The sequence below is a fragment of the Mytilus californianus genome, unplaced genomic scaffold (genome assembly GCF_021869535.1).
Source record: "Mytilus californianus isolate M0D057914Y unplaced genomic scaffold, xbMytCali1.0.p SCAF_5, whole genome shotgun sequence".
Taxonomy (NCBI): Eukaryota; Metazoa; Mollusca; class Bivalvia; order Mytilida; family Mytilidae; genus Mytilus; species Mytilus californianus.
The window spans coordinates 47,102,286-47,115,463 of record NW_026262701.1 but is presented as its reverse complement, the minus strand read 5'-3'; the positions used below and the strand labels follow the sequence as shown (position 1 = coordinate 47,115,463).

Below are 13,178 nucleotides of genomic sequence, written 5' to 3'. Positions count from 1 at the left end.
TACACGTGAGGGTCAAGTGTGATTTCCTTTCATAACCATGTCAGAGATGTTCTGATAGGAAGTCCAGTGTAACTGTAGAATATTTTACAAAAATATTTACTTGTTTTATTTCAATTTTCATCAATTTAGAATTCTATAAAGATTTGACTACATTTACCAAAAAAGCTAAGATAAAAGCCTTATGATGAATCTTTAGATTGCACAAATTATTAATTAGAAGTAATGTAAATGTATGAGTGTGTGTGTGCATGTGTTTTCGAGGGAAGTGAAAAGGAGCGAGAAAGATCAATACATTTTTATGATGTCTTGATATTTATTTCTCAGGCCATAATCTTGTCGGCGAAATGACGATTTAAGAATTTTGAAAATCGCTAAATCTCGATGGCCTACTGACTTCATAGCGAAGTCAAATCACTATCAAAATCGGTAAAAGGGAGACAACTTGTGATTGACAAGTCTCACAGGTAAAAAAAATGGTGGCTGACAAGGAAAATCGAGATTTTCGAAATGACCCAGGACTAATACTGTAAACGATCAAATTAAATAAATACAACAGCGACTTTGAACATCCTCGGATATAACTTTAAAACTGTTCAAACGGAAAACTGACCGTCTGTTTAAGTTATCGTTTTACGATGATTTTCATCTGAGGATGTTGCGTAATCACTCAGCTGATTTGTTTTATTTTTATTATCTACACGAGTCGATCAATTTTACTATTTGGTAGGTAAAGGATGGGAATTAACGGTAGATTTATTATATTCATTGAATAAAAATTGAAATATAAAAGGTAGAAAGACAGCTGATGGATAATGTGATTGCAAACGTACGACACTCGACCAGATTGTGATCAGCAGTGGATTTTTTCTCATGACCACTTCGTTGATATGGATGATATTTTTAAAAAATGATAGAAAGTAGCTCTTTATCGGATAATTAACTTGATATTGAAAGATATTTTCATTTATAGACTTACAATCTTTAACGATAATCTCAATTTACTACAACTAACATAAATGTCCTGGTTATTCAATAATGTTTTACAAAACAATGACAAGTGGTGATATAAATTAAATTCTCAGTCATGTGAAATTCGTCATATTTTTCTGGAGTTTTAAAAATAAATTGAGGCAGATGTACATGAATTTAATGCATCATAATCTTGATAATATTACTAGGCTACTCCCTCATGTCCCAATCAACAAATTTTATTTAGAACACATTATGGTATCAATAAATAAATAACAACTATATATTGTCTAAACCTTTTTACTTAGAACTTTCTATATATACATTGTGTACAATAACATATGTAAAAACTGCAAGTACATCTTTTATTGAATATAAAACAATTTCCTTAGTGATAAGCTTGAAAACACGATGCAATCGAAATTGTAATGGAATCTCACTTCTCCAAGAAGTTTACCACTTCTCCCTTCTCTCTCATGGAAGGATAAGTCACTTCTCCCTCTTCAAAATCCTAGATTAGGCCCTGATTTCTTATTATTATATAGGGGGCCTTGGTAAACAAGTGGTCTAAGTAGATCAACAATTGTATTACTAGCCTATCAAAACTGAGATTGTGGGCTTGACTCCAATCTTAATTCACAAGGACTGTCAGTTTTCTTGCCGAAGGTTGTGGTTCTTTCTGACACTCTAGGTTCCTCCACCAATAAAAACTGACTGCCATGAAATAGCCAATTGTGCTAAAAGTGGTGTAAAACACCAATCAATCAATCAGTATTATTATGTAATCTTGATTTCCAATTTGCATCATTGATATCCAATAATACAAAGCCAGTTAAATGTTGCTGCTTTTAATTTGATTTTATAATGGTTTTAACTGTAATTTGTAAGTTTGATTGCATTTCAGATGCCCAGTCTATACAGATATCCCCACAAGCTGCAGATTAGTCAAAAACCCAAGAAAACCATGTTGTCAAATACCTGAATGTTATAGTATAGCAACGCAAACTCCAACTCCTGGTGTTGTCACACTAAGTCCAAAACCATACACTGGCCCAGTAACACCAACCCCAACACCAAGTGGGACACCAACACCACAACCAAAACCAACACAGCCAACAAGTGAGTAGATTTTCTGGATGTTTTTTCTGTTCACTATATACATTGTGTGGCATAAGGAGTTTAAGTCTTGGGATTTTGGGGTTGAAAGCACTTTTTACTATATTTCATCATGCAAAAGTTTTTATTTATATTATTTCCTCTATATGCCTAAGGCTACTTCAAAAACGACCACCACTAATACAGTTTTTGTCCTCTGAACAGAAATTTTTTGAACAGTTTTTAAAATAAGGACAAACAAATTGTATTTCAAACCGTTTAAAAAAATCAATTTTTAATGGACCATTCCAGTCACTGACTGTAAAAAAGTCTGCTTCAAAAGGACATCTCATTGCTATAGTTATTTATATATATATATTTGTAGATGTGTGTGTTTACAAAGGTGTTCCCTATACACAAGGTCAGAAATGGTTTGATGGATGTGATTTCTCTTGTGTATGTGAAGATGGATCAACTGGAGTATATAGATGCAATAATAGGTATAAACTATTTACTATGTATAAAGTATAATCTTGTTTTACTGCATTTAAGTATGTTCAGAAAAATTTTCAAGTTTTTATGCCCCACCTAGGGGCATTATGTTTTTCCATTCGTCCGTCCGTCCATCTATATTTTAGAGCAGAAGGTACATTCTTATTCTAAATTCAAAGAATCATTATTTGAGGTGCAGAATGCCTTTTTCTGGACATCAGGATATGGCCTATATTTTTGCAGGAATTTGGAATTGGGCCTATATTTTCATGGTAATTTTGGATTTACCCTTATAGGGACTCAGGAATTAATGAATAATTTTTAGGCCCCACATAGGGGCATTATGTTTTTCAGTCTGTGCGTCCATTTGTTCGTCTGTCCGTTCATTCGTCCGTCTGTCCCGCTTCAGTTTAAGTTTTTGATCAAGGTAGTTTTTGATGAAGTTGAAGTCCAATCAACTTGAAACTTAGTACACATGTTCCCTATGATATGATCTTTCTAATTTTAATGCCAAATTAGAGTTTTGAACCCAATTTCACTGTCCACTGAACATAGAAAATGATAGTGCGTGTACTATGGACACAACCTTGCTTGGGATCTGGGAAAAAATGCTTTATTTTTTCAGGAATTCAGGATGACACCCCCTCCTACTGTCCCTCTTATTTGAGATTTGGTGTGTGTATGACTGTTTGAAATAGGGAACCTTGTTGGTTATATGAACCAGTTTGATAAAATCTTACATTATATACAATATTTATTTTAGATGTCCCCAATACATGCAGTCTGACTCAAGCTGTTCTATGCAGCCTGATCCAAAGGACCCACTATGTTGTAAAGTACCAGTTTGTACCCCAAGACCAGATCAGACCACACCTCAATACCAGACAATTCCAACCAGGGTAATTGATGGTGGTCTTGGAACTGTGACACCATCACCCAGACCTAATGTGAAACCAAAACCTGATGTAAATGTCACACCTGTAAAGGAATTTACACCTTACCCATTACCTACGCTACAAACTCCATCAACAGAGATGATGACAGATCCAACACCTTCCCAGAAACCATTATATCTACGTAAGTATATGAATGCATTAAGTATCTTATCAATACCATGCATAGATATAACCAATGGTACCAATCCATACTTAAAGGTCTTTATGGGTTTCTTGAATATAGAAAACTGAACCAAAAATTAAAGAATAGAGAAAAATGTGCCAAAAAAAGAATAGAGAATAACGTGGTGCTTAAATACATAGAATAGACAGTAGCGGGGAAAATAAAGATTTTAAAAAAGGCTTAAAAATTAAAGAATACAGAAATGGAAACATCTCATAATCTAAAAAGATTTTTTGAAAATCAGGCCATCATGACCTACATTTATGCTTGGAAAAGTGATATTTTTCAAAAAGGTTTTTATATTAATTAAATTTGTGTTTTGTTAATTTAAGCCAATAAGTGTGTATACAAGGGTAAAGCCTACAGTCCAGGACAGAAATGGCAAGATGGCTGCCAGTATGATTGTGTCTGTCTAGATGATCAAGGAAACTACAGATGCACAGAAAAGTAATTTCATTATAATTGAAACATTGAGGAATTTACAGCTTTCCATGTTCCATTGTTCAAAACTATAATCATGGTGACAGTTAGATGTCTTTTTTTAATGAACATGTGTAGTTGTGATGCTGCCTCATTGATTCTTATACTCAACATCTCTTTTTCTTATTCACATAAAAAATTCTGTAAACAAATGTAGATGTGGGGTATATGTCAATGAGAAATCAACCAAACAACAAAAATAACAAAAGCTAGGACATCAAGATGGCAGCATACATCTTCAACAATAAGCAAGTGACAACAATATGTCATTATGAAATTATTATCTGTTTAATTTAAAAAATTATTACTATTATTGTGTAAAGACTTTCAGGCAAATTGCCTTTCAAGAATCTAAAGAATTCTGGGTAACTTTTTTTCAAATGTGTATACCAAAAGGTTGTGATTGGTTAAAATATCCTTACCAAATGATATTCAACTAATGATGTGATGTTATTTTTATTTTGGGGTACAAACAATAAATTTACCCATAGTCCTATTGATTCTGAAATGGTAAATTCTAACATTGATCACCCCAATGACTTCCTTTCATTCTGTGATAATGCAGAAATTAAGTTTTGATTTTATTTTATTATAAGTATTTTAACAGGATTATTTGAATATACCAAATCAAGATTGATTAACAAAGTTTTTCTAATTAGTGTTCTTTTTTCAAGACATTAAGTTACATGCAAAATTTTAATTGTATTACTTTTTTTCACCATATTTTGTTTACATATTGGAAAAGTCATTCACAATGACATAAAAACAATTTTTATTTTTGTTTTCTTTTGTTTCAGATGCCCAGCCTACACTAATTTGTCACCAGGATGTCGTCTGGTTATGGATGCTTCAAATCCCTGTTGTCAGAAACCATATTGTCCACCTACACCAACTCCAAATCCATTTACCATAACTCCACCAAAACCACAGACTGTTCTACCAACAAGTAAGTATTGACCTTTGGTCTATAAACATCCAATGTTGATCCATTTTGTTACCTACCTCTACTTAAACTAAGGACAGCCCATGAAATATCATTTGCAATCTTTCAATATATAGGCCATATTTTCATATGTTTGCACCTAAATTGATTGTTGGAAACCTTACAAAAATATAAGACACACTTTTTGTAATATCATAAATAAACCACTGATTAATGAAATACCGTAAAATTTGATAAACAACTGACAGTTAGGATTGATTGATTGATTTTTGGTGATTAACGCTACTTTCAGTACTATTGACAATTTTGTGTCAGTCAGTTGTTATTGGTTTAGGAAGTCAGAATTCCAGGAGGGAACCACGACCATTGGCTGGCAATCCTAGTCAATTAAGATTGGAGTCAAGCGCACCTGCCGGGTTCTAACTCACAACCTCATTGTCGACAGTAGTTACTAAGACAACTCCGCCACCAAGACCCCAATAATGACAGTTAGGCATTTGTTTTTTTTTTGTAGAAAAAAAATATCCTTAAATATATATATATATATATCATTGCAGCATACTGTCTTTACAATGGAGTACAGTTTAAACAAGGTCAAACTTGGAATGATGGTTGTGATCTGCGTTGTATCTGTGAAAATTCCAAGACAGGCTTCTACAGATGTGACGACAGGTAATAATTATCCATTTTTAAATTGGTAATATCAGGTAAAAAGTCATATTTACAAAAAAAGTGCTATCTATGGATTTATTATTATTCAGGGAGTACCAATTTTTATGGATTTCATGGGTACAGGTGAACCATAAATTTAAATGTTCAACAAAGTAGATATTTTCTGTAGGCTTGAATGCAGATGTGCGCTAAACTACGAAAACAAATATCCATGAAAACACAAGTTTTCCATAATCCACGAAAATTAGTATGCACAAAAAATTGGTATGCAGAAAAATTTGTATGCAGGAAAATTTGTATGCAGGAAAATAAATGAATCCACAGTATCAATTTTATATTTCATTGGCAAATTTTATTAGTAATGTTTTGTTAAACTTTCAGTTTGAAAGATAAAGTAGAAAAAGTCAAATTTTGAAAACCTGAATTTTTCTAACAAAGCAGAAGTTATGTTTTCTGATACTTTGAATTGCAAGGGGAGATAAACTTAGGTTGACAATTGTGGATCCTTGTTTCTATTGAATGTAAACATCAAACTATGTATACACTAAAATTTTAGATGTCCACAATGGCCCCAGTTACCACAAGGATGCAGTCTTCAAACAGATCCCAATGATGTTTGTTGTAAGAAACCAATTTGTGTGCCAGATGTCATGACACCACCGTCAACATATGTACCAACTGTAGCTCCAACATTATTTCCAAACCAACCAACACCATCACCACAACCTACACAACCACCAACACCATATACATTTACACTACCTCAGCCAGTCAGAACAGGATACTCAGGTATGCTAGAATAAGATATGGAAACAGCAAATTTTACCCCACTTCATCAGTACTTCAAAGGTCCAATTCAATGGAAAAACTTGGAAATGGAAAAACAAGAACAATTACAATAACAAATGGACATTTTCATGACATTTTACAGATAATTTAAAAAAAAAAAATGGTGCTCATCATGTTTTCTTTGTTTCAAAGTAAGCAGCTTTTTAAAAGACTGTTACAAATTGATAGTACTTATATAATGGAATTAAAAAAGCCAAAACAAATTCAAGTTCCATGTCCTTGTTTTTGTATCTCTGTATTTTTCGTAAAATTAGCATTGGCACCTTTTTATGCTTCCGCCATAGGCGATGGGGGGTATCAAGTGTTACCCTTGACCGTCTGTCTTACCGTCCGTCCGTCCGTTCATCCCATTTTCATTTGTTTGAAGCTTGAGTTTGGACATTTGTGTCCTCGGACACATTCTTCTTTTACTTGTTTCAAAAACTATGAAAAATAACAAATATTTTTGAAGATTTTCAAAAATGGCCTTTTAAACTATACATGATAAAATTATGAAAAGGTAAGTCGGGGCAGTGGGCAAATTTTTTTTATGGCACCACATGGATATAACCAGAGGATTCCAAACATCTGACAAATTAATTGTGGCAAACTTTCCTTGACAGTTTATAAAAATTCCAATTCTTTAGATTAAATTTGTGTCAAGCTGAGAATCATCAAATCTTAATGAAACATTTTTTTCACTTGTTTATCGTATTTATTATTTTTTGAATTTGTTAAAATTGTGAATTTTCCTTTCTGTGGAATCATTCCAAGAATATAATTTCAGGTTTTATGTCTTGAACTTACCATTGTTTATTTTATGCTAGATAATTGTATGTACAAGGGAGTCGCTCATACTCAGGGACAGAAATGGGACGATGGATGTTCACTGGCGTGTGAATGTCTGGATCAAAAGACAGGAAGATATCGCTGTCAGAGCAAGTATGTATACCAGGTTTATTGTGAATCAAATATTTTTTATTTGAATTTATTTAAGAATGTTACCTCCTTTCTCAATTTCATATGATAGGTGTATTGTGCAAGGGAACATCAATCCTGTTGTGTTAATTGTTTGAGGTTGTTACCTTTTTTTCCCCCTTGAATTATTTAAATTTGAATTATAATAAGTATTTAAAATAATTTTTAGACAATAAGGAATTAATAACTGATTAGATTAAACCATGTGTCAGATGGGTGGTGGATATTTGAGGGATAATATTGTAAGATAATATTTGACAACTTAGCACTGACAAAGTACTCACTTTAGTCTGAGTTTAGTAATTTTCATGTATGTACCATGGAATATTATCAGAAATTTACCATAGTATTCCTGTAGGTACCTAAGAATAAGAAATTTTCCTGAAAATGATATTAGTTTCTCTAATTTTTTCACTATTTTCACATTTCCCAACCGATTGTGAAAAAATTGTTCTCCTCTCTAGTGAAATATCTGTTCTCGGCAAAAGATTGGTAGAAATTTAATTATGAGGTCAAATTTTCTTGGTTTCTTCTGAATTTCCTAATGTGACGTCATGAAAAAAGGCAACCATGCCTGATGACGTCACATATAAAGAACACAACTTTTTGCAAATCTTTGAAAAAGAAGGATAAAAATCATTAGAGAAACAGATTCCACCACTATAACTCGTGTATTATGCTATTTCTCCACTCTCAACAGTTAAATTTTAATTATTTAAAAAGCTCGGCAATCCTCGCGCTTTAAATATCAAAATTTAACTGTTTTTGAGTGGAGAAATATTGTAACATACTTGTTGCAGTGGTGGAATCTATATATCCATTAGTTATCACTCCTGAAATGAACTGCATATATACTTTGTGTCATTTTAAAGCTTAGTTAACTTGCATGATTAATTTGGACTGGAAATTATTTCTTATTGTTTGGCTATTTGGCATGCCAGAAAATTGGTTCAACTCACCTATTTCATTTGCTAGTCAGAATTTGACATTCAATTATCATCGACAATTCTTCCAATCATATTTTTTTTCAATATCTAGAATTGGCAATTGACCTGCCAAGTATCCTTCCTATGTTTTACTGTAAATTCAGAAATTATTGCGTGCATTTATTATTGCGATTTTGTCATTTTACACTACAATGCGATTTTAATTTTTGCGATATTGAGAAAAATCCTGTTTAATTCATATTAAATATTTCAAAATGCGAGTTTGAATTATTGCGATTATAACCCTATCGCATTTTTCGCAATAATAAAAACATCGCAATAATTTCTGAATTTACAGTACTTTGATACCCTAGATTTGCGGAGTATATTTAGGGATAATATCACACTAGGTTAATTTATTGTAAGGATTTCTTTTATTGCTTTCAGGTGTCAAGATTACTCCAACTTTCCTAGACCGTCTTACTGTAATTTGGTCGCTGATCCACGTAATCCATGTTGTAAAGTAGTACAGTGTAATCCAACAGCTCAGCCAAGCATATCACCAAGACCAGGAACAACATTACCTACAGTATCTCCTGGTGTCAACCCATCACAATCATCAACACCAAACCCACCACTCTTTTCACCTACCCCATCTCCACAGCAAAGTAAGTATTATATTTACATATTGATCTGAAAGAGTTACCTGCCCTTGTTGATTTGCAAGATTTGTCTTTCTTCTGAGAAGTTAGTCTCAATCAAAAAACCAACACCAAACCCACTGATCTCATCACCTTATTCATCACTACAACCAAATAAGTATATTTACAAGTTCATTTGAAAGAGTTACTTGCCCTTGTTCATTCCAAAGAGTTGTCTCTGTGAGCAGAATCCAAATGGTAAAATTTTGAACTTTGTACATGTATAGAAAAAATATTTCTATGCAGTCAATAAAAAAATTATAAGATAATTATTAATAACACAGAAAGATTACTTTTGCAGATCTGCAGAGCATTTTAACACAGTGTTATGTTTTATTTTGTTCTATATGAACCAATTCTTTTTTGTTCTATATGTACCAATTCTGGAATTTTTAGATAAAAATCTATCTGTCTCCTCATCATCAACCCCACACAAGAAACCAGAGGTCAATAAAAAAAAGTTCAGATGTGCTGTTCCATCAGCATTTTCTAAGACAGCGGGTAGTTAATAAAATGTTGCAGACTTGCGTCTATTTTTAAGACCAAAAAAACCCCAAAGACTGACAAATTGAATAATTAATTAAAGAAAATTGTTAATTTATTTGGTTTTGATAATGCAATATTTGAATAGAAAAATTTAAAAGAAAATCTATCTTAACTTTCTAAAAACATGGTACAATATATTAGTTTTGAATTTGCAGATATATGTGTATATAAGGGTGTGCCATACACACAAGGACAACAATGGTACGATGGCTGTGACAAAGTATGTACTTGTGAGAATGGTATGACAGGTTATATACGATGTCGGCAGAGATGTACAACTTACGACAGTATTGCTGCAGGATGTACAATGGTACCAGATCCTAAAGATCCAGTCTGTTGTCAGGTAGGACATACTGCAAAACCTTAGCTCATATTTAAAGGAATAGAAGCGATATGGTGTATTAATTCATGTCGGACATAAATTCTCTACATGCACTTGAAAAGGATGAAAATAATGGAACAGTTCTTTTATTATTGTTCTTCATCATCATCACATTGGAGGCTATTAACTATTTGTGGTGTGGTACATCTTATTTTTTAACACAGCTCTTCATAAAATGAAAATAGAAATGTTTACATTTTACTGGTTCTCTGAAAGGGGATAAAAGTTTACTTCAAAAAGATTTATTTTTACTCATCAGGAGCCTTTAAAAAACATTGATGTTATCCTGGGGGAGGGGGATACTTCAATCCTGTTGTGGTACTGTAGCTGAGATATCCAACACCCCACCCTTTTTATATATTTTGAATAAAAATATATATATAGCTGTCATGATTAAGTTATTTTATGAAAAGATAAATAAATATGACACAATCTGATGCATTTATGACTGAGATTTTAATCACATCTGTAAAATAGATTGACATTTGATTAGTACTCAGGATTCATCAGCAACCTTTTCATATATTTCTGTTTAACTTCTCGACCTTATCATATATCAGGAAGCTTGAAATAGTGACCTATTCAAGCAGCTCATCCCTACCCTTCATTACATACCCTCCCTTTTCCTGAGATGTTATCATATCCTCGCCTTTGGAAACCTAGTATGAATCATATGCGTCACTTTATAGAGGCAGTTTATGAGTAATGAAATGAAATATCATTTATTTAAGGTAGGTGGGGTTCTCTAAATGTTTGACGATAGATTTTTCTTTAACTTCTGCAAAAGGCTTCTGGGTCAATGTACTTTCAAATTTCAATATAAAAACTGAAGGTCACAGACCTTTGTTTTTTGTTAAAATACATTGAAATTAATGAAATCACAGTTATTTTACATGTTTATATGAGTAATTTAGGGGAAACTTAATTTTTCCTTATTGAGGAAACATTAAAAGAAAGAATTGGTTAAAATTCAATGAGAAAAGTACTTTTCATAAATACTTCTGAAATATTAAATAATGGTATTAAAGTGGGTCACAGGCCTTTTTTCTTGAATAATAAAAAAAACCCATAAAACAACACTTAATTTTTAGCTCACGGGACCCCGAAGGGCCCCATGTGAGCTTATGCCATCACTTGGCGTCCGTCGTCTGTCGTCGTCGTGTGTCGTCGTCATCTGTTGTCATCTGTTGTCGTCTGTCGTCGTAAACTATTTCAAAAATCTTCTCCTCTGAAACTACTGGGCCAAATACCTTCAAACTTTAAATAAATGTTCCTTAGGGTATTTAGTTTATAAATTGTATCCGAAGTTTTGATCCATCAACAAACATGGCCGCCATGGCTAAAAATAGAACATAGGGGTCAAATGCAGTTTTTGGCTTATATCTCAAAAACTAAAGCTTTTAGAGCAAATCTGACGTGGGTAAAATTGTTCAATTGGTCAAGATCTATCAGCTCTGAAATTTTCAGACGAATCGAACAACCCATTGTTGGGTTGCTGCCACCGAATTGGTAGTTTTAACAAAATTTTGCAGTTTTTTGTTATTATTTTGAATATTATTATAGATATATATAAACTGTAAGCAGCAATAATGTTCAGCAAAGTAAGATCTACAAAATTTAATATGACCATAATTGTCAATTGACCCCTTAAGGAGTTATTGCCCTTTAAAGACAATTTTACACAATTTGTTCATCAAGTTTGCTAACATTTAAAAATCTTCTCCTCTGAAACTACTGGGCCAATTACCTTCAAACTTTAATTAAATGTTCCTTAGGGTATCTTGTTTATAAATTGTATCCGAAGTTTGTATCCATCGACAAACATGGCTGCCATGGCTAAAAATAGAACATAAGGGTCAAATGCAGTTTTTGGCATATATCTCAAAAACTAAATCTTTTAGAGCAAATGTGACATGGGGGTAAAATTGTTTAATTGGTCAAGATCTATCGGCCCTGAAATTATCAGACGAATCGGTCAACCCATTGTTGGGTTGCTGCCACCGAATTGGTAGTTTTAACAAAATTTTGCAGTTTTTTTTGTTATTACTTTGAATATTATTATAGATATATATAAACTGTAAGCAGCAATAATGTTCAGCAAAGTAAGATCTACAAAAAAGTTAATATGACCAAAATTGTCAATTGACCCCTTAAGGAGTTATTGCCCTTTAAAAATCTTCTCCTCTGAAATACAAGTGAGCGATTCAGGCTCTTGAGAGCCTCTTGTTTGAAAGTTTAATCTTTACATTTCAAGTTTTAGATGTTTTTGTTGTATATTGAATGAAAATTTTAAACGAAATAATATTTTTGCAACATGCTCAGAAATAGTCACCCCATCTACGTATACCTTAAGTTTATTTATTTTTTGCTTTAGATCCCATCCTGCATACCTCAGGTCCAAACAGTTGGACCCTCCGGATCAACAATATTTTTCACTGGACCAACAGGTAAAGTGACAGGCTTTGGTACTGTTACTCCACAACCAACAACAAGGAGACCAACACCAGGAAATGGACCAACTGTATCACCACCATACAATGTTACTCCTACTCCTAAACCAAAACCAAGTAAGTATATTGATTGACCGTTGGTGATTAACATCCCAGCAGTGCAAAAAGAATAATTCAAAGTGGTGAAATTGAAATGGGTGAAATTTTTATGTGCCTGAGTCTAAATTCCTGAGGAGAGACATAGTTATGCTACAATCAATTGGGGAGGGGGGTCCGCTTCAATGTTAAGGTTGGTTAAAGTTTTCGAACCCAAATTGTAAATAATTTGGTCAAACTTCATGCAGTTTTACAAATTTAGACAGAAACTTTCTTATGATAAAAAGACAGTATCAAGCGTAAAATTTAAAAAAATCTTTTTTTTTCTTTTTCTGTATTTTACTGATATTTTTATGCAGTTTACATTAAAATACAGTCTAAGGTTAAAGTTTTTCAGACATCAGTTACCTTTGTCAAATCTTTATGAATTTTATGACAGAAGATTTTTTATGATCAAATGGTAGTAATAAGTATCCAGAACAATATTTTTTACGTACGTAT

At 32.7% G+C, this 13,178-nt stretch overlaps 1 protein-coding gene across 1 annotated transcript in view; it reads left to right on the top strand.

Annotated features, from left to right (window-relative positions):
• Positions 1–13,178, top strand: part of LOC127702007 (uncharacterized) — a 90,194-nt gene that overhangs the window by 35,900 nt on the left and 41,116 nt on the right. The window contains exons 28-38 of the mRNA XM_052205985.1: positions 1,874–2,088; positions 2,450–2,564; positions 3,320–3,633; positions 4,008–4,122; positions 4,953–5,101; positions 5,656–5,770; positions 6,327–6,559; positions 7,426–7,540; positions 8,950–9,170; positions 9,905–10,092; positions 12,506–12,698. Of these exons, the coding sequence (XP_052061945.1) occupies positions 1,874–2,088; positions 2,450–2,564; positions 3,320–3,633; positions 4,008–4,122; positions 4,953–5,101; positions 5,656–5,770; positions 6,327–6,559; positions 7,426–7,540; positions 8,950–9,170; positions 9,905–10,092; positions 12,506–12,698 (1,973 nt within the window). The remainder of the gene's footprint in view (positions 1–1,873; positions 2,089–2,449; positions 2,565–3,319; positions 3,634–4,007; positions 4,123–4,952; positions 5,102–5,655; positions 5,771–6,326; positions 6,560–7,425; positions 7,541–8,949; positions 9,171–9,904; positions 10,093–12,505; positions 12,699–13,178) is intronic.